The sequence below is a fragment of the Eptatretus burgeri genome, chromosome 4 (assembly GCF_056783735.1).
Source record: "Eptatretus burgeri isolate ZD-2024b chromosome 4, Ebu_testis_v1, whole genome shotgun sequence".
In the NCBI taxonomy this organism is placed as follows: Eukaryota; Metazoa; Chordata; class Myxini; order Myxiniformes; family Myxinidae; genus Eptatretus; species Eptatretus burgeri.
In genome coordinates, this window is record NC_140964.1 from 35,703,374 (window position 1) to 35,727,103 (window position 23,730).

The 23,730-nt window shown below is 40.9% G+C and overlaps 1 protein-coding gene across 2 annotated transcripts in view; it reads right to left on the reverse strand.

Annotated features, from left to right (window-relative positions):
• The window catches only part of PC (pyruvate carboxylase), a 587,030-nt gene that overhangs the window by 12,176 nt on the left and 551,124 nt on the right, over positions 1-23,730 (reverse strand). For both annotated transcript variants that reach the window (XM_085877423.1, XM_085877424.1), the window contains 2 exons: positions 16,753-17,001; positions 16,406-16,546 (listed from right to left, as the gene is read on the reverse strand). In XM_085877423.1, the coding sequence (XP_085733549.1) occupies positions 16,406-16,546; positions 16,753-17,001 (390 nt within the window). The remainder of the gene's footprint in view (positions 1-16,405; positions 16,547-16,752; positions 17,002-23,730) is intronic.

Genomic DNA, 23,730 nt, shown 5'->3' on the forward strand with positions numbered 1-23,730 from the left:
TTTTTTTTTTTTGACGCTGGGGTTTGGAAATTTGAAGCGTTTCTTCTGAAAGTGTTAAAACGCTCAAACTCGACTATTTTAAATAGACGCTGCCGATGGACAATTGGAATCATAGCCAAGCTAGACATCGAAGTGTGAACATCTTCGTCATGCCGAAGAAAAGTTTGAAGAATGCTGCAAATAAGTGTCCTGGCCGTGGCCGTGGATGCTGACGCAAGGACGATCCATTATACCGACGTCTTTCAGCCTATGAGTAACTTAAAAGTAACGTCTGTCGATGTGTGGCAACGATCGCGTAACGTGACAACAACACGTTAATCATAGGTTAGAAATAAGTTTCGGGTACGCTAAACATTACCTCGGCGTGTCTCAACTTATGATTAACTTACAAGTAGCATGTGTTGACGTCTGTCAACGATCGCAGACCGTGCATACAACTTGTGGCCAGCGTAGCGGAACGTGTGAGTCATACGCCGGCATACGTCGTGAAATTTCAAGCATGAAAAAATTTGAGGACAACCGAAAAGTACAACGTTTAAAGCCAACGTACAACGACGTATGGCAGTGTTTTTCAGCGTGCTCTCAATGTTATCAAAACTTACCCATAACGTATTCAACGTGTGCCAGCGTTTTAGAAAAAAAATTCAAAAATCGGCATACGTTGGCTAAAACGTCAAGGTGTGACCGGGCCTTTAGTACAACCTATTTTAAAGAAGGGGGACCATTCAAACCCTTCTAACTACCGTCCTATTGCTCTGACTTCCACTGTTTCCTAAGTGTTTGAATGCCTTCTCAATTCTCATTTTCTCAAGCATCTTGAATCACACAGTCTTTTATCTGACCACCAATATGGCTTTCGCAAGGCAAGATCTATCCTTTCTCCTTTCTTGAAAGGTGATATCTTTTCTTACATTACGAATTTCTGGGCCTCTTTGAGAGATGATGGGGAATCCTTTGTTGTTGGCCTTGCTTTCTCAAAAGCCTTTGACAGAGTTTGGCATCAGGGTCTGATATCCAAGCTTCCCTCTTTCGGCTTTCCTCCTTCACTCTGCTCTCTCCTATCGAGCTTTTTCTCCGACCGCTCTATCTCCGTAATTGTTGATGGTTCAACATCGACCCCCTTCCCTATCAACAGCGGCGTAACTCAGGGTTTCGTTCTGTCTCCAACATTCTTCCTTCATTGTATCAATGACCTTCTTTCTTACACAAATAAACAAATGCACTCGTATGCTGATGACTCAACATTACATTCCTCCATGTCTTTCCCATCTGCCCCGTCTTCCCTCACTTGATCTACATCTCGTTTCATCACAGCCACCTCTTTAAATTCGGATTTGGACAAGATCTTCCAGTCGGGCAAATGTAATCAAGTTAAGTTTAATGCTTCAAAAACTCAATTTCTTCATATATATATATATATATATATATATATATATATATATATATATATATATATATATATATATATATATATATATATATATATATATATATATATATATATCTCTCTCTCTCTCTCTCTCTCTCTCTCTAAAACTCCTCTCAACTCTCCAATCTCCTTTGAAAGCTCTCCAATTAAACCATGTGATACAATGAACCTACTAGGTATCACTATTACATCAAATTTATCCTGGAATCTACACATTACTCAAATAGCTAAGTCTGCCTCAAAGAAATTCGGAGTCCTGTTCAGATGTTGAAGATTCTTCTCCTCTGAACAGTTGCTCCAACGATATAAAGGATTGATTCGTCCTTGTATGAAGCAGTTGCTCCAACTATGTAAAAGATTGATTCGTCCTTGTATAGAGGACTGCTCTCATATCTGGGGAGGTTCCAGCTCCACATACTTACTGGACAGAATTGAATCCAAGGTTATTGGACTTGTCAACTCCAACAATGTGACCTCAAAACTCGACCCGCTCAAATTATGCCGCATAGTAGGCTCTCTTTCTCTTTTCTACAGATATTACTTCAGTTTCTGCTTGCAAGAACTTGCTGTTTGTGTACCTCCACCATTAGCGAGAGCACGGAATACTCGACAAGCCACGACATCACATAATTATTGGGTGGCCATTGGCAATTCAAGGGTGGGCCGTTACGATGTTTGTTTCTTCCCCTCCACTGCCAAACTCTGGAACTCTTTACCTTCTCATGTCTTCCCAAACACTTATGACATTCCCGTTTTCAAAAAGCAGATTTTTTACTTTCTCAAAAACTCTGAGTCTATTCTCTCTTTCCTTAATTTTCTATTCATGCAGTTCTTTTATTTAAGGCTTGGCCTTGATGAGGACTATTCAGTCCGTGCCTGTGGCCTTCAACATTAAAAAAAATAAAAATTTTAAGTCACACTTTTAGTGAACAGCAACCTCAGCAAATAGTTTGGAATCAAAGATATCCCATAAAAAACCCTGAAAACAAGACTGTTCTTGTTGCGATTTATTTATATGACATCATGGAACACAGATGAGGGTCGAAGCTTTGACAGGGAGAAATGCTGAATAATTACATATCCATTTCATTGTGACCCAATCATGTAACGCTATGTTGTGGGTGAATGTTTTCACATCGGGATACAATGTGGAAGTAACAATCTCGATACCAGGTATGTCCACCTTCGGAAGCAATCACTGCATTTCACTGTCGGCACATTGACCGTATGAGTACTCGGATCTGAGCCTGAGGAATGGCATTCCATGCCCGAACCAGATCCTGTTCCAGCTCATCGAGAGTCTGTGCCTCTTTTGGTGAGATCCGAACATGACGATCAATTATATCCCAGAGATGTTCAATTAGATTTACATCTGGTGAGATGGCATGCCAGGGTGTCATGAAATTAATGTTGGCAATGACAACAACGTTCCTTGTTCAAATGACCCTGGAAACAGGAGCATTATCGTGCATCAAGATGTTTCAGAGACCATGTTGTTGAAGGGTAGGTAACACGTGTTGATATAAGACATCATTAATGATTATGTATTGATCTGTCATCAGATTGCCATGGAAACAGATCAAGTTGGTGCAAAAGTTTTCAACAATACCACATTCAAAGTTTGCAACTTCCTGGGCACAGACTGGGGCATATCACTCAATGAGTATTCTGGAAATCCGTGCACGGCTTCCATGCCTTTCAAGCAGAAACCTGGACTAGTCACTGAACATAACACTTGCCAATTGCCTCAGTGTCCATCAGACGTGCTTATTTCATCACAGCAAGCATGCTTAGATTTGGCGCGGTCTTGGATGCTGAACAGGACCATGAGCACAGATACCTGCATCATGTCGAGCATGGATACCTGGACACGTTTTGCTTTCAATGACATTTTCACCAAAAAAAACTTGAAATATGTACCTACGTCCTGTAAATAACTTGTTTGATTCCGTTTCTTTGCAACAGAATTACAGGGATTCAAAACCGGGAATATATGCAAAGCCCACCCTGTTACATCCCCTTAACACAGGGAGAAAATTGGAAGAGCAGAAGAACACAAGAAACTTCATGAATTACGTGACAAAATGCTAAAAACGACATCATTGTATCTCTTTTGGTTGGGTTGTATTAAACTTTTCAAACAGGAACAAGACTTTGTGGACAGCCTGTACTTCGTTACTAAGAGGGGGGTTAAAGTTAAAGCAAAAATGTGTTATTAAAATATTAGGATAGACAGAGATGCTTCCCCTTCACACCATTTTTCATGTCTGCGGCCGCTGGGTAAACAGAGTAGGGTAATTGGATTTTGTGAGGACACATTGAGGTGTCCCAAATTGTTAGTGTAGGGGTAGGGGTAGGCGGCACCTTTCCACCCCATTGGTCTATTCTTCCAGTGAGCCATGTGAAGCCACACCACCTCATCACTATCTCACTGCACATGCCTTGAATTCCTCCTGGGAAATAAGTTAGTTAAATGGGATTAGCGGGCCTGGAAGGGAGAGGGATTGAGAGGGGCAGGAGATAAATATATGATAGAGATTCATGGGGGAGGAAGGTTTAGGATAGGCTGTGGCTGAAGCCGGCCATCCTTTCTTTAGCCACCACATGTTCCAGCCACTGATGATAACATCTGCTGCTGGCTCACATCTGCCGCCTCATTACATTTTCCGGCCACTCACCTGACCTACCATTTCAGTCTTGTCACCTGTCAGTTCAACCTTACCAGCTTTGCAATTGCCAGCCATGCCACCTGCCATTTGGCACGGTTACCTGCTGTGTCATTTTGCTGGGCCATAAAGGCCGGAAGACCTGCACCAATGCTTCAAGGCCAAATGGGTCAAGTTCAAATTATTTTCTTTTCAATTGCAAATTTTTCAATTGTTTATTTGGCCACAAGGGCCATTTGCTCTGCTGTGTTGGCCACATGGAAGAAGACACACCTTGTGTGAAGGCCACATGGGCTAAGTGTCTTTTTTTGTATTGGGCCACAGGCCACAAAGATTTGTGCTATTTTTACTGGGCCATAAAGGCCATGAAGACTCCCATTGTGGAGAGGCCATCTGGGACACAGGGAATCACTGGGTGCTGGTAGGCACTGTGGTCGCTAGTAGTGCTGGGACCCAGGGCCCTAATAGACAGTGTTGGGAAGGGAGATGCTACTCTTCTGTCTGTGATCCTATTTAAATGATCTTGAATGTTGATCCTATTTAAATAATCTTGAATGTTGACCCGATTTATATAATCTTGAATGTTGACCCGATTTAAATGATCTTGCATGCTGTCCCTTTTTGAATAATGTTGCATGTTGTCCTGATTTAAATAATCTTGCATGTTGACCATATTTAAATACTCTTGAATGCTGACCTGATTTTAATAACCTTGCATGCTGACCCAATTTAAATAACCTTGCATGTTGACCTGACTTAAATGATCTTAAATGCTGACCCAATTTAAATAACCTTGCATGCTGACCCGATTTATATAATCTTGAATGCTGACTCGATTTAAATGATCTTGCATGTTGACCATATTTAAATACTCTTGAATGCTGACCTGATTTAAATAATCTTGAATGTTGACCCAATTTAAATAACCTTGCATGTTGACCTGACTTAAATGGTCTTGCATGCTGACCCAATTTAAATAACCTTGAATGCTGACCCAATTTTAATAACCTTGCATGTTGACCTGACTTAAATGATCTTGAATGCTGACCCAATTTAAATAACCTTGCATGCTGACCCGATTTATATAATCTTGAATGCTGACTCGATTTAAATGATCTTGCATGTAGACCATATTTAAATACTCTTGAATGCTGACCTGATTTAAATAATCTTGAATGTTGACCCAATTTAAATAACCTTGCATGTTGACCTGACTTAAATGCTGACCCAATTTAAATAACCTTGAATGTTGACCCAATTTAAATAACCTTGCATGCTGACCCGATTTATATAATCTTGAATGCTGACTCGATTTAAATGATCTTGCATGTTGACCATATTTAAATACTCTTGAATGCTGACCTGATTTTAATAACCTTGCATGCTGACCCAATTTAAATAACCTTGCATGTTGACCTGACTTAAATGATCTTGCATGCTGACCCAATTTAAATAACCTTGCATGCTGACCCAATTTAAATAACCTTGCATGCTGACCCGATTTATATAATTTTGAATGCTGACTCGATTTAAATGATCTTGCATGGTGACCTGATTAAAATCATGTTTCATGCTGACCCGATGTAAATAATCTTGAATGCTGATCTGCTTTAAATGATCTTGAATGTTGACCTTATTAAAATGATCCTGCATGCTGACTTCTATTGAAATAATCTTGAATGCTGACCTGATTTAAATGATCTTGAATGTTGACCAGATTTAAATTATCTTGCATGCTGACATCAATTGAAATAATCTTGAATGTTGACCTGATTTAAATGATCTTGAATGCTGACCATGTTGAAATGATCTTGAATGCTGACCCTATTTAAATGATCTTGAATGCTGACCCTATGTTAATGATCTTGAATGCTGACCCTATTTAAATGATCTTGAATGCTGACCCTATTTAAATGATCTTGAATGGTAACCCTATTTAAATGATCTTGAATGCTGACCTTATTTAAATTATCTTGAATGGTGATCCTATTTAAATGATCTTGCATGGTGACCCGATTTAAAACACCTTGAATGTTGAATTTATTTAAATGATCTTGAATGTTGACCTGATTTTAATAATCTTGCATGCTGACATCAATTGAAATAATCTTGCATGCTGACCTGATTTAAATGATTTTGAATGCTGGCTCTATTTAAATGATCCTGAATGCTGACCCTATTTAAATGATGTTGAATGCTGACCCTATTTAAATGATGTTGAATGCTGTTCAGGGAGCTGAGGCGTAAAACTGTACGTGCACTGAGGGTGGACAAGGAGGCCTATGTGCGAGGAATCTGTGAGGGGGTAGAGCATCACCTGTGGACAGGTGATTCTCGTCCCGCTTACAGGGGAATTTGCGCATTGCGTTCATTCCAAGCCGATCCCTCGGAGCACTGCAGTTAGAGCAGAGAGTGGTAGGCTCTTGACAGAGGAGTCTGAAGTGAAGGCCCGCTGGGCCGGTTACTTTGAGCAGTGGTTGCAGCAGGTTGACCATCATCTCAAGGAGATGGGGATGGGCCTGGCATCTGCCTGGGGGATGGCCAGACGGAGGCCCCTGGAGTACCGGCGGAAAGTGGATGCAGCAACGCACTGTTCTGGCACATGCTCCCACACCTGACCTGACCTGAATGCTGACCCTATTTAAATGATCTTGCATGGTGACCCGATTTAAAAGAACTTGAATGTTGAATTTATTTAAATGATCTTGAATGTTGACCCTATTTAAATGATCTTGCATGGTGAACCTATTTAAATGATCTTGAATGGTGACCCTATTTAAATTATCTTGCATGGTGACCTGATTTAAATGATCTTCCATGGTGACCCGATTTAAAAGATCTTGAATGTTGAATTTATTTAAATAATCTTGAATGTTGACCCCATTTTAATGATCTTGAATGTGGACCCCATTTAAATGATCTTGAATGTTGACCCTATTTAAATGATCTTGCATGGTGAACCTATTTAAATGATCTTGAATGTTGACCCCATTTAAATTATCTTGCATGGTGACCCTATTTACATAATCTTGAATGTTGACCCTATTTAAATGATCTTGCATGGTGACACTATTTATATTATCTTGAATGTTGACCCTATTTAAATAATCTTGCATGGTGACCCTATTTAAATAATTTTGAATGTTGATCCTATTTAAATAATCTTGAATCTTGACCCGATTTAAATAATCTTGAATGTTGACCCTATTTAAATGATCTTGAATGGTGATCCTATTTAAATGATCTTGCATGGTGACCCGATTTAAAAGATATTAATTGTTGAATTTATTTAAATAATCTTGAATGTTGACCCCATTTTTAATGATCTTGAATGTGGACCTTATTTAAATGATCTTGAATGTTGATCCTATTTAAATGATCTTATATGGTGATCCTATTTAAATGATCTTGAATGTTGACCATATTTGAATAATCTTGAATGTAGACCCTATTTAAATAATCTTGAATGTTGACCCTATTTATATTAACTTGAATGTTGACCCCATTTAAATGATCTTGCATGGTGACCCTATTTATATTATCTTGAATGTTGACCCTATTTAAATCTTGCATGGTGACCCTATTTATATTATCTTGAATGTTGACCATATTTAAATGATCTTGCATGGTGACCTTATTTGAATAATCTTGAATGTAGACCCTATTTAAATAATCTTGAATGCTGACCCTATTTATATTATCTTGAATGTTGACCCTATTTCAATGATCTTGCATGGTGACCCTATTTAAATAATCTTGAATGCTGACCCTATTTAAATAATCTTGAATGCTGACCCTATTTAAATAATCTTGCATGGTGACCCTATTTAAATGATCTTGAATGGTGACCCTATTTAAATAATCTTGAATGCTGACCCTATTTAAATAATCTTGCATGGTGAAACTATTTAAATGATCTTGAATGGTGACCCTATTTAAATTATCTTGCATGGTGACCTGATTCAAATGATCTTCCATGGTGACCCGATTTAAAAGATCTTGAATGTTGAATTTATTCAAATAATCTTGAATGTTGACCTCATTTTAATGATCTTGAATGTGGACCCCATTTAAATGATCTTGAATGTTGACCCTATTTAAATGATCTTTCATGGTGACCATATTTAAATGATCTTGAATGTTGACCATATTTGAATAATCTTGAATGTTGACCCCATTTAAATTATCTCGCATGGTGACCCTATTTACATAATTTTGAATGTTGACCCTATTTAAATGATCTTGCATGGTGACCCTATTTATATTATCTTGAATGTTGACCCTATTTAAATAATCTTGCATGGTGACCCTATTTAAATAATCTTGAATGTTGATCCTATTTAAATAATCTTGAATGTTGACCCTATTTAAATAATCTTGCATGGTGATCCTATTTAAATAATCTTGCATGGTGACCCTATTTAAATAATCTTGAATGTTGATCCTATTTAAATAATCTTGAATGTTGACCCGATTTAAATAATCTTGAATGTTGACCCTATTTAAATGATCTTGAATGGTGATCCTATTTAAATGATCTTGCATGGTGACCCGATTTAAAAGATCTTGAATGTTGAATTTATTTAAATAATCTTGAATGTTGACCCCATTTTTAATGATCTTGAATGTGGACCTTATTTAAATGATCTTGAATGTTGATCCTATTTAAATGATCTTACATGGTGATCCTATTTAAATGATCTTGAATGTTGACCATATTTGAATAATCTTGAATGTAGACCCTATTTAAATAATCTTGAATGTTGACCATATTTGAATAATCTTGAATGTAGACCCTATTTAAATAATCTTGAATGTAGACCCTATTTAAATAATCTTGAATGTTGACCCTATTTATATTATCTTGAATGTTGACCCTATTTTAATGATCTTGCATGGTGACCTTATTTACATAATCTTGAATGTTGACCCTATTTAAATGATCTTGCATGGTGACCCTATTTATATTATTTGGAATGTTGACCCTATTTAAATGATCTTGCATGGTGACCCTATTTAAATAATCTTGAGTGTTGATCCTATTTAAATAATCTTGAATGTTGACCCTATTTAAATAATCTTGAATGTTGATCCTATTTAAATAATCTTGAATGTTGACCCGATTTAAATAATCTTGCATGGTGACCCTATTTAAATAATCTTGAATGCTGACCCTATTTAAATAATCTTGTATGGTGACCCTATTTAAATAATCTTGAATGTTGACCATATTAAAATGATCTTGAATGTTGACCCAAAATAAATAGGAAGGGGGAGGGGGGAACCAGAATGGACTTCATGGAATCCAAGGAGTAAGAGGAAGATGCCCTCCTGGTGTACTCACTCTCACCCCAACCACACATTTATTTAAAAAAACTACATCTGGATTTAGAGTATAAGTTGAGTGTATTAGTGAATTATTAAATAGGACTAGTACTAGTGGAATGATGCATTAGACGAGGGATGGACTATGTTTTGTTTTGAATTATTGCATGCGGGGTTTAGACTATTGTGGGGAGTGGTATTGCACGATAAGTGGAGATAGATCCGCCACTGCTCATCCTTCTGGAAGCAGACAAAAAATTGTAACATATTGCATCCTGTTGGTGGCAAACTGCTGCAATGGTTCAAGAAACATGATGTCAGCCAGCCCGCGTGATGGCATCGCGGTGGCAAATGTGTGCTGCTGCCACATGAGTGGTGGAGGAGCGATGCTCGGACTTTTGTGGACATGGCTGCGGGGGAGGTGATATAAGGGGCCGCGCAGGGGGAGGGGAGATGAGTTGACCTGGTGTGTTGAGAAAGACGGCGGCATGTTGGAATGAGGGTCGTGAGCCGGGGCCTGTACATGTGTCAGTTAAAAGCTGACATCGCCAACATCAACATCACCGTGGATGAAGGCTACATGGGTTCACAGACTGCGAGACTCAATATGTACTAATGCAGCTGTGAAGAAAGACCTGGTGACTACAAGGCAGATGACTGACAAGGTCTACTCCTGCAAGCTGATCAATAGTACATTGCGTCACTATCCAGTTGCAAAGATCCACATGGACACACTGTACTACATCGGAGAAATGGATGTCATGTGCATGGAGGACCCCATTTGTGACGTTTTGATCCATAGCATACCGGGGACACGAGAGGTCAAGGATCCATACCCAAACTGGATTCCACACCTGGCACAAGCAGATGTGACCAGGGCACAGATCAAGTGCAACAAGTACGACATCAAACCATTGAAGGTGTCACAATCTGACATTCCTAAAGTGACTGTGCAAGAGCTCGAGTAAGGTTAGAAAGAAGATGTCTCACTTCAAAGGTTGTGGAAGGAGATTCAGGATACCAGAGATCATCAGACGCGAGACAAGAGCAAGTACAGGCTCGAAGTCCACAAAGATGTCTAACACCATATTTACACAACTGACACAACCGAGGTGAGGCAAATCATCATTCTGACCCATACTGGAGGCTGTGATGAAATTGGCACACAAATTAATTGTTGGAGGTCAACTTGGAGCAAAGAAGACAACTGACAGAATAACCAGCAACTTCCATTGGTCAGGAATAACTAGTGATGTCAGCAGATTTGCAAGTTATGTGACATCTGCCAGAGGACCATCTGAAAAGGAAGGGTTTCCAAGACACCATTGGGAACCATGCCGTTGATCAAGGAGCCCTTTCGCAGAGTCCATGGAGCTGATTGGACCATTGTCCCCAGTGTCGGATAAAGGCAACCGGTACATCTTGACCATTGTGGACTACGCCACTGGGTACCCTGAAGCAATTGCGCTTTGCAAGATTGAGACAGAGAGGGTTGCGGAAGGACTGCTGGAAGTCTTCTCCCGAGTAGGACTCCTACAAGAAGCACTGAGCGAATGAGGTACTCAATTTACATCGGACCTGATGAAGGAGGTGTGTCAACTCATTGCGATGAAGCAACTCTTCATGACACCACATAACCCCAGGTGCAATGGGCTTTGCAAATGGTTCAAAGGAGTTCTGAAGAACATGCTGAGGAAGATGTGTCAAGAGTGACCACGTGATTGGGACAGGTACCTTCCAACAGTGCTAGTCGCATAGAGAGAGGCGCTTCAAGCAAGTACTGGGTTCTCACCATTTGAGTTACTCTAGGGAAGAACTGTAAGACAGTCCATGCAGTTGATGAAAGAACTGTGGACTAGAGAGAACACGTCGGAGGTTCATAATGCCTACCAATATGTTTTTGACTTGCATAATCAACTGGAGGACACTTGCCAACAGGCGCAAGAGAGTCTACACGCAACTTGAATCAGTCAAAAGCATTTCTATGATAAGAAAACCAGAGACAGAAAGTTGAAGATTGGAGACAGAATTTTATTGCTACTACCAACGGAGCACAACAAGTTGACGATCCAATGGCAAGGATTATATGAGGTCAAGGAAGTAGTCAACCGGATGGACGACAAGATCTGTGTCAAAGGTAAGACCAAAAATTACCATGCTAACCTTCAGAAGTTGTATCATAAGCGAGCTGACAATGCAGCTGATGTCATGTTACAGCCGGATGTGGCCGGTATTGGTGGTCATCGACCCAGAGCTATATGGAGATGAAGAATGTGTCTTGGCGAATGAAGACTTGCTGGAATTGAGACCCAGGGCTGACGGAGACACACACGAGGATGTCAACATCAGCAAGGATCTGTCAGCAAGGCAGAAGGAGGAAGCCCAGGAGTTACTCTCAGAGTTTGTGGACATATTCACCAGAATCCTAGGTACTACCAACCTGGAGGAGTATAATATTGGCCACCATGAATGAGCCAGTCACAGTCAAGCAGCACCAAATGCCGTATGCTATGCAAAGCTGTGATCAAGGAGGAATTGGAAGTTATATTTGAAGCAGATATCATCGAACCATCAAAAGCAGCCGACAACTCGCCAGTGGTGATTGTGAGGAAAAAGGATGGATCCAACAATTTTTGCATTGACTTTCAGAGATTGAACCTGGTCACAAAGTTTGACATTGAACCCATGGGGAACCCTGAAGCTATCATGGCAAAGTTGGAGCGATATCGGTAGTTTAGCAAGATCGACCTGAGCAAAGGTTACTGGCAGATTCCTATGGAGGAAGTCTCAAAGGAGAAGACAGCATTTGTGATCTCAGATGGCTGCTACCAATTTAAGAAGATGCCATTTGGTTTGGTAAACTCAGCGGCAACCTTCAATCGAATGATGAGGAAGATGCTGCATGATTTACGTAACATCAACCACTATGAGGATAACATAAACAGTCAGATGGGAACATCATGTCAAAACAATGAGGCAACTTTTTGAGCAGATCATGGAAGCTGGATTGACTCTTCGGCCTTCCAAATGTTACAATGGATTTAACACGCTGGAGTTTGTGGGACACTGAGTGGGAAAGGGTCAGGTACAGATGGAGGAGGAGAAACTCACCTGCATCAGAAACGGCACAGTACTGACGACCAAAAGACAGGTTAGATCATTCCTGGGCTTGGCTGGGTACTAAAGGAGGTTCATACTGAACTACGGAGATCAAGTTGTGCCCCTCACTGACCTCACCAAAAATGGTCAGCCCAACCACATTCCTTAAATCAATAACTCTTTTGTAGTTTTACATTAACTCAGTGAGGTGAGTGGCTGTGGTTACAAGCTGGTCGGAAATGTTGTGAGGAAAAGTTGCACAAAATAGAACATCTGTTTGCAAGTTTTTAAAAAAATTACACCAAAAGTTGCAGAAATGTCACACAGTAAATGCAGGAAGCAACTACGTGTGCTGCAAAATAATGTTTCCTTTTTGTGCACCCATGATGCGAATACAGGACAGTAGCATCTCATCATAATGAATAGATATGTTCCATGGATTGGTCATTGTTTGGAAAATTTGTGATAGAGAGACTTTATGAACCCCCGGGAATAAAAAGGAAAAAAAAGAAAAAGAAAAGGCACCCTTGAGCATTCAGGGGCAAGCGAACACGAAGATCACTGTGGTATCATCTCCTCTCCCCACAAGATATGACCATGCATTACAACCCTGTGGGCAAGGGTGAAGGTGCTTGTTTGAACAAGTCCTTTGGCCTTCAGACTAAAGTGCATGTGTATATTCGTTTGACAAGCTTTGTTGGAATGTGTAGTTTGGTAGTAGGGCCACAGAGAATGCCCTTGGTTTTGTTACAATGTTGGATTATTTTTACATTTTAATTTAGAAAAACACTGCTTCATAAGCGGTCAGTGAGCCAAAAGTGCGTCCATGGATCGATTCCCATCCCAATGGATGGACTGGAAAAAAAAGGTTAGTCGACTGATACTGCGGATAACAACAATCTAGCAACTAACACAGTGCTTGTTTGTAGTGGGTGGTTCAGTGTTTCACAGGCGACAACTAAAAGCCAGAAGTAGCTATTTCAACTGTAACATCAGATTTTTGGCTTCACAGTAACCATTCACGTGAAGAGTATACATATTGTTATGGCCACGGGTACCAAGCGTATTATAAGTGGGTTAATCCTCATTTCTCCTTAGAAGAACCGGACCTGAAGCCATCACTCACAATGAACATTGTGGTGCGGAGGGTTGCTTAACAGCCACGAATGCCAATCAGTTAACTTCGACTTCCAGTGTCCACCGTGTAATTTGCCGTTTAACTGGAGGCCACGTGGCCTCCTGACCGGGAAAACGCCCTTGGCGATGCACCAATCTTATCTTGATTATATCTTAAGTAATGTGGCCGAGCATTTACCGGTGGTGCACGCCAACGATGACAGGTTAATTCGTTTGGGAATTACTTCTCAGTCTCTCTAGGTTCAGACAATGCTGGATCAATGGAAGGAAATGACAATCACGGACAGGTTGAAATGTCAACAAGGAATTTATACGAAAGAAAAATAAACTGAAGGACAATATATATATATATATATATATATATATTATATATATATATTATACATATATGTGTGTGCGTAAATTGACTCCTCCCATTCTCTTCTAACCGAAGAGGCTGCATAAAGTGCTACCCAAGGTAAGCCCTTTGCTGTTTCAAACCCTTTCCAGAGTTCCTCCACAGCTGCAAAGATGTTCACAAATAGTACACACATGAAAATCCCAATGCTACACACCCCCTCAGCTGTTGGACCGGTTTCATCACTTTTTGGTGAATCATCAGTGACAGCACAGACAGAAATGCATACCAAAAAGGTTCCCAAGCATGTGCCACGTGCAAACGTCAAAAGTAGTCAGCATATTAATGAAAAACGAAGACCCACTCACATCTCTCGCCTGTGATTTTCGGGAATAACCAATTATCTCTCACCTGATCAATTAAACACAGGTGGGTAGGAAGTAAATCGACTCCTCCCTTGCTCTTCAAGCTGAAGAAGCTGCATAAAGCAACAATGAAAGGCTACCCAAGGTAAGCCTTTTGCTGCAATATAATTACAACTAAACAGGCAAACAAACTTAATTTGTATATGTGGGAAAAACATGTGCCCAGACCAGCAATCAAACCCAGGTTCTCTGGTGAACTGTACCAGTGCTCTGCCATCTGAGTGACCCACAGGCTTAGCACATAATTCTCCCACATTATGTGCGTGCGTGCGTGTGTGTGTGTGTGTGTGTGTGTGTGTGTGTGTGTGTGTGTGTGTGTGTGTGTGTGTACTAAAACTTACAATGTGTACTGTGCATAAAGGAGATGTTTCATGTTTGGAAATAAGCAATGGGATGCAAGAAGCAATGGATTGACAGTGACTGTAGATTCGACAAAATCTATGGTTATTGGCTGTTCCAGCTATTAAAGGAAAATGGGCGTGTGTGTGTGTGTGTGTGTGTGTGTGTGTGTGTGTGTGTGTGTGTGTGTGTGTGTGTGTGTGTGTGTGTGTGTGTCTGTAATTTTTATCAGGTTAGATTTAAACAATTTATAGTGGCTGGTCTCTGGTTATGTAATTATATCATATTTTTGTTGATATCTAAAAATGGCTTATTTAGGACAGATCTTGACAGCTGTATCGTAGTTAATTTGCTTCTCCACAATGCCATGTGCAGATTTTCTGCGGAGCAGGAGGTACCTTGAGAAAATTGCCATGAGAAAAACTATGTTGGCAAAGTTTTTGAAAAAAACGAGTTGTTAACACTCGATAAAACAAATGGTAACAAGGAAATGCGGAGAAATACAAGATTTATGGGTTCCATGAAACACCTTTGCTGACAGTTTTGTAGTCAGAACTCCAGGTGGTATATGATACCACACCATCACCAGTTGGAAAGAACTAGAGGTAAAATTCCAACTGACACTATAATAAAGTAAAGAAAAAGATGTATGTTTAAGTAAGTGGATTATAAGAACGATCAGTAACACTGATGTGATGGACCAAGCTCTCAGCCATGAGGATCCTCTTTGTTGTGCATTTTGTTTTTGTCGATCTTTGCACATGATAGCCCTTAATTACATGAAATATATGTAATACAGGTCACACAGGTGCATCAACGAGAAGAAATTATTGAGAATATGACTGATGTTATGGCCATTTTATACATTTCACCAGCAAATTAGAAGGCACGCTTCACAATGAAGCACCCCCTGCCAGCACAATATAGAAAAACAGTAATTTCACTGTCAGATGTGCGTCACGTGAATCAAGCCCAGAAATATACAACTCAGAGATGTGAAAGCTACCACTAAGCCATCTTGCCACCATCAAAATAGCTGTAAGCCTGCTTTCATGACTTTTTACAAGTATGGCCTCAGGTGCGACTTTAAAGGCGAAAGGCCCCGGGGGAGTGAGGTTAATACACCACATGCGTTTTTGCAGATCCTATTTCTAACTGACAGCAGAGGAAATCTGATATTTGGTGATGGATCTCAGTGACCTTTCAGAACACCCCAAAAAGGTACTGCACCAAAGGGAGTTGCCCACACATCGGTGTGAAGATATGGTCGAAGCATTTGTGTCTGGTTTGCAATATAAAGTAAGCTGTGCCATGTAAATTTGATTCTTCTGCGATGGTTAATCGGGTATATTCAAAAACAAACCTTATGCCTTTAACCTTCAGCCAATAAAGAACGGAAACTTGTGTATGCTTTGTTACTTTGCATTTGAAAGTATTTACCCTGGTATGATCAAGGTCAGTGAGTGAAAGCATTGCACAAATGGTGTCTGCAAGCTCACAGAAGGCTGTAATGTGCGATTCATTGTGTCTAAAGACTGATACTTTGTCGTTTTATTTCTGTCGCATACAATCATCCTCATTATCTTTTGTGTGAACATATGCCTTACGGTGGTAGGGTTGGGGGGGGGGGGGTTGGAGAACTTCTGACCTTCATTGCAGTGCAGTCTTTAACAAGCACAGAGCGAAGCTGTCCGTTGAGTTCAAAGAACACTTCACGCTGTCCATTCTTGTTGAGATCTCCCAGAGCTAGGGCTTTGATGTGAAGGGTCTTGCCTCTCTCTAACTCCACCTTGCACCGTGACAAAATCTTATCATCATAAAGATCTTTGGTCAACCTCTCCCTTAAAGTCGGCAATGCAGTTTGATTTCTGGATTCTTTTTTGTGACAAAACATACCTTTAAAAACAATATGATGAATGACAAAATTAAAATAGCTCATATTCCAGCATCACTTCCAAATTTGTTGAATACAAGCATGCATGGTTGTCATCTCACCTCAAAAGCCTCAGCTATTTTGGGACCCTCCAGGAAGAGACGAGTGTTGAGACAATCTACAGGCCCAAATTGCATTGTGAACTCCTTCATTTCATTGAACACTTTTGGATACATGGCTGCTGACATCACATCCTCAGGAGTCACGTCTTCCCCGTGTTCAGCCTTGAGGTCTTCCTCTAACTTGGCGAAGTCCAGCAATGGAAGTGAAGCTCCGGGTCGTCCTTCTATCCTTGGGAGGTCCTTCAAGATCTGGAGGAAAAATATATAAAATAAAAGCAAGCAAACATGGGACTGCAACATATATATATATATATATATATATATATATATATATATATATATATATATATATATATATATATATATAAATATATATATATATATATATATATATATATATATATATATATATATATATATATATATATATATATATATATAGGACTGCATGGGACTGAAAAATATTTATATACACATACACAATTATTCATCCATATAAATATATTGTTATGGATCTGGAAACCATTTGCATTCAACATACAGGTCCCAAAAGTCAGTTATCCCATTAAGTACATGTGTAGTAAGATTCCCTTCCTTTTGTCTCATGGGAGAATCAAAAACGTGCGTTGCGACTTCTTTTTAGTTAGGTTATGAAATCTTTACATCCAACGCACCCTCCAACAACCATTCCATTCCCTATCATGACCCACTCACTACGCACCCGCTGTCCACAGACACTCTGACTTGCCAAGTCAGGGTCTTGCAGCCGTTCCTTGCCGCTTCCTCCAGCGTCCCAATTCAATCTGTCGGTGGGTCCTTTTTAGCGAGTCTGCAGTGGAGTGAACGGGTTTTTCCGGTATGGCCGAAACCCTGCCCAGAAAGGGCGGACCTATGGAAGCCCTATCCAATCGGGGCGAACAGTGACGTTGGCTTCACCAAGGCCCCTCCCCTATTGAGGGGGATCTAGAAAAATGACGGGTGGGATTGCGAGGGGTTGTGTTTTTTTGGGTTACGCTGGAGTTCTTGAGTGGTTACGAACAGTGGTTACGAGGGACTGTTACGAGTTCTTAGTTGGATTTTGCTGTCACGAGGGTTGAGCAGAGGGTCATCGAGGCGGCGAACGCATCTCTCATGGGCCTCCACAAGGAAGAGCAGAGCGACCCTGACTATTCACCACCCGAGCTCCGCCACAAACCACAAGTCCCCTACGTGCGACTGGGACCAGGCCGACAACCATTGTCAGGTGCCGCAGCATGGAGTACCCCCTTTCTCCGACGGCCAGGTACCCATCCGGACTCTGACCGCCAGCTCGTCTCTCTCTCATCGGCTGGAGGGTCCAATAAAGAAGTCTGGGTTTCTTTTCTTTTTGTGTGTGTGTCTGCGTGTGGGCCCGTCTTGAAAGTAGAACTGAGTAAGTGTTTTTGCTGATTGCAAATATTTCCCTGATTGCATATTCGCGTCGTCTTGTCTTTATTTTATTGTTAATAAATTTATTAGAAATGTTCCCAGTCCGTTTCTGTCCCTTCTTACATTGGTCCAGCATGGTCCGGGTCTGAGTATAAGTGGGGTTTCATCCCGGGTAATCGGTCTATCGTAGCCGGCACGGCTTTGGCAGTTTCCGCTCGGCTGCACCCGAACCGGAGTTGGTGGTCGGTAGTTGGAACACTACCGCAGTCGGTAGAGTAACCCGGTTTGAGCAAGATGTCCCGGGTAGTCGAAATCGCGTAGTTAATTAGGTAAATTAGAAATCGCGTAGTTAATTAGCAACGCTACGCAGATGAGATATTGGCGTCCACGGTCGGTTCAGCGACCCACCAGCTCACGGAATTATCCGGAGCGACGATCTACAATTCCGGGGAGTCTTGTGGGTGACGGCGTAACCTCCCCCACCGAGCGGTCGTTCTCGCCACCGACCCCCGGCCCACAGCAATATATATATATATATATATATATATATATATATATATATATATATATATATATATATATATATATATATATATATATATATTGTTGCGGATTCGCGCCCGCCGGCGTGCTGACGGCCACGTAACTCGAATCGTGGCACGTCGCCCACCGGACGGACAATCCAGTCGTGACCCTCTCGGACTAACGCCGGGAACCAGTCACGGGTGGACCTTTCGGTCTCACCGCGATCGTGCCAATCGGCCCCCGCGTGGGATAGGGTTGCTCGCCAAATTCGACCTACCTAAGTACCCACACGGAGGGTAGACCGGGCGATCGCACCTCGCCGCAGGTCGACTTCGGACACGGGCCACTTAAGCGACCCGTTCCGTACTATCGGGATAACCGAGCGGTGTTATTCGTCGGCCTCGACGGTTCGATTAATTATCGGGCGTCTTAGCCCACGACCAACCCTTTACGTGAAGCAAGATGGGGATTCAATGAAAGAAATGACGAAGCGAAGCGGGAAAACAGTTCAACAATAAGCACATTTATTTCGTGATGAACGGAAAGCACACATATACAATTCCACCAAAAGCACATGTAAAAGAAGAAGACAATGCAATATTACACAAAAAGCAAATGCAACAATGCAGATCTATCCGACTACCGGGCACACGGCAACACTTATACAATTTTACTTCACAGACGGCGCCGACAACACATATTCCCAAAGCAAAAGAAAAGAGAACCACCCTCCAGGATGAGGGGGTAGGCGGGCCTGGGGCCGAGACCGTGTCGGGCCTACCCGTCTGATGATGAGACGCGGAGCAGCGGTGGTGCCTCAACGGACAGTGTCTGGTAGGGGGTGGGAAGGGGGCCCCCTTGGTGTCGCACTATCTCAGCGCGGGGGGAAACAGGAGGGGGTTGCTGATGCTCGGGGAAAGGAGGATATAACCCTGTCTCAGGTCCCGCGGCGAGCGTTTCCTCCTCCACCTCGGTCGCGTTGCTGGCCTCTCCCTGTGCCGCTCCCGGCACCGACGCGAGCACCCCCTCGTCCGCCTTCGCCGCCGTCACCTCTCCACAGCTCCGTCCTCTTCACTCCGACTAGTACCACTTCTTTCCAGCTCCACCGCCGACTCTCTTGAATTCCGCACACTCAACTCTCAACTTCCAACTGAACTCCTACTCAACTTCCAACTGAACTCCTACTCAACTTCCAACTGAACTGCCCTCGACTGACGAACGCAGTCGTTTTTATAAGCCCCGTGGCTTCGCTCTTTTACCCTTGACCCTCTGCCTCCGACCCTTCACCTCTCTTGCTGGCTCCCCATTGGCCCGAGGAAAAGTGGGCGTGAATGCTTTTTGATCCATGAATTTGCATATAGCGACCGCCCTCCAACGCCCTGGAGGCGGGGCCAAATCGCCCCTCGCTCACCGATTGGACGGAACAAAAGTGGGCGTGAGTCGTTTTTGATCCGTTTTTCTGCGGAAAGTCCGTGATGTTTTTGAACACGCTGCTTGGTGCGCGCCCCGCACGAGCCCAGCATCGGTGCCCACGAGTGGCGCGAGATGACGGTGATGCGATGGTGGCGAGTTGTGACGGTAAAGGTCGTGGCGGTTGTGGCGAAGCGGCATTGTGGTTGGTGGTTGTTGTTGTGATGGCCGCGTTGTGGTTGGTGGTTGTTGTGTGATGGCTGTTGAGACGTGGTTGGTGGTGGTAATAATGGCGGCTGGTCCAAAATAAAGATAGTAAAAGAAAAACGGCTATCCTGAAGAGTCGCAGCCCGCATGAATGACATTTATTCCCTCTAGACAACGGGTTTGGGCCTAACTACACATATACTTACAGAGATATCTCACCTAAGGGACCTGAATGGTGGTTTGTGAATTTCGTCAACCACAACAATATATATATATATATATATATATATATATATATATATATATATATATATATATATATATATGCATATATATATATATATATATATATATATATATATATATATATATATATATATATATGCATATATATGTATATATATATATATGCATATATATATATATGCATATATATATATATATATATATATATATATATATATATATATATATATATATATATATATATATATATATATATATATATATATATATATATATATATATATATATATATATATATATATATATATATATATATATATATATATATATATATATATATATACATGCATTCACATTTATACATCAATGTAAATATTAATATACACATTTATACATCAATGTAAATCTATATAAATAAATATATATACACATTTATTCATCTTTATAAATATATATATATATATATATATATATATATATATATATATATATATATATATATATATATATATATATATATATATATATATATATATATACATTTATACAACGATATAAATATATATATATACATTTATACAACGATATAAATATATATATATATATATATATATATATATATATATATATATATATATATATATACATTTATACAACGATATAAATATATATTTATATATATATATATATATATATATATATATATATATATATATATATATATATATACAATTATACAACGATATATATATATATATATATATATATATATATATATATATATATATATATATATATATATATATACAATTATACAACGATATAAATATATATATATATATATATATATATATATATATATATATATATACATACAGTATATACAGATACATATAAACGGGCACACACACACACAGACACACACACACACACACACACACACACACACACACACACACACACACACACACATACACACACACACACATATATATATATATATATATATATATATATATATATATATATATATTGATGAGCCAAAACACAATGACCATTGACAGGTGAAGTGAATGACTGATTATGTTGTTGCAATGGCACCTGTAAAGGGATGGGATATATTAGGCAGAAAGTGAAGTCAGTTCTTGAAGTTGATGTGTTGGATGCAGGAGAAATGGGCAGGAGTAAAGACCTGAGCGACTTTGACAAGCGCCAAATTGTTATGGCCTGCCGACTGGGTCAGACATCTCTGAAACAGCAAAGCTTGTGGGGTGCTCCCAGTCAGCAGTGGTGCGTATCTACCAACCGTGGTCCGAAGAGGGACAAACCACAAACCGGCGACAGGGTGTTGGGCGCCCAGGGCTCATCAATGCATGAGGGCAACGAAGGATATCCCGTCTGGTTCGAACCGACAGAAGGTCTACTGTGGCACAAGTCATAGAAAGTTTTAATGGTGGTCACGGGAGAAATGTGTCACAATCCACAGTGCATTGCACCCTGCTGCGTCTGGGACTGCGTAGTTGCAGTCCGGTGAGAGTGCCCATTATGACCCCTGTCCACTGTCAAAAGCACCTACAATGGGCACGCGAGTGTCGGGACTGGACGTTGGAGCAGTGGAAGATGGTCACCTGGTCCGATGAGTCCCGTTTTCTTTTAGATCACGTGGATGGCCGTGTTTGTGTGCACTGTTTACCTGGGGAAGTGATGGCACCAGGATGCACTGTGGGAAGACGACAAGTCAGTGGAGGGAGTGTGATGCTTTGGGCAATGTTCTGCTGGGAAACCCTGGGACCAGCCATTCATGTGGACGTCAATTTGACACGTGTCACCTACCAAAACATCGTTGCAGACCAGGTACACCCCTTCATGGCAATGGTATTCCCTGATGGCAGTGGCCTCTTTCAGCAGGACAATGCGCCCTGTCACACTGCACACATTGTTCGGGAATGGTTTGTGGAACATGATGAAGTGCTCAAGGTGTTTCCTGGCCTCCAAATTCTCCATGTCTTAATCAGATTGAGCATTAGTGGGATGTGTTGGACCGACAAGTCTGATCCACCTCGCAACTTAGAGGACTTGAAGGATCTGCTACTCATGTTTTGGTTTCAGATACCATAGGACAACTTCAGGGGTCTTGTAGAGTCCATGCCTCGGCGGGTCGGCGCTGCCTTGGCGGCACACCGAGGACCAACACCATATTAGGCAGGTGGTCATAATGTTTTGGCTCATCAGTGCATACAGATATATATATATATATATATATATATATATATATATATATATATATATATATATATATATATATATATATATATATATATATATATATATATACAGTATGTGTGTGGATAAACGACCTGTCAAATGCTTTACAACACCCCCATTTTTCCAGTTTTTACTGAAATTTAAGTAGTTCAAGTCCAGTGAATAACCTGAAATGGTACAAAGCGAAGCGGCAAAGTGCCAGAGGTTAAAAAAAAGGTTGAGGTTACCAAAAACTGAAAAATAATGGAAATTTCAGAGTTGTTAAAAAACACCCTTTTTAGGGAACAAGTAATGGGTTAGCAACTGCAGCTGTTGGGCAGCAATGGAAGAAAATTAAGCCTTGAAAGTTGATGCAAAGAATTCCTTCAGGTGTCCCAACGTTTGTTGATTAGTTACAAACCCTCTGTCTGTATAAAAGCAGTGTTGGAACAGACTGTGTTGCTCCACCTTCTGAAGCATTATTTGGACAAGATTGCACTGCAGGAAGTAGTATATTGCTATCATAATGTTGAGAAAAAGACAATTAACAAAGGAAGACAGACAGGGCATTATAACCCTTAAAAGTGTCGGTCTTTCCTTGAGGGAAATTGCAAAGCAAGCCAAGGTGTCAGTGAGTACAGTTTCCTACACCATCAAAAGGCACTTGGAAACTGGAGGAAACTCTGACAGGAAGAGGTCTGGCAGACCCAAAGCCACAACACATTCAGAAGACAAGTTTCTGAGAATCAACAGTTTGCGTGATAGGCGGCTCACAGGACAGCAGCTTCAAACACAGCTTAACACTGGTCGAAGTAAGGAAGTCTCAGTTTCAACTGTGAAGAGAAGACTTCGAGCTGCAGGTTTGACAGGTCGAGTGGAAGTGGGAAGATGGCAAAACCTCCGGCCTGCCACTGGACGGGCCGGAGGTGGTCGTTGTCG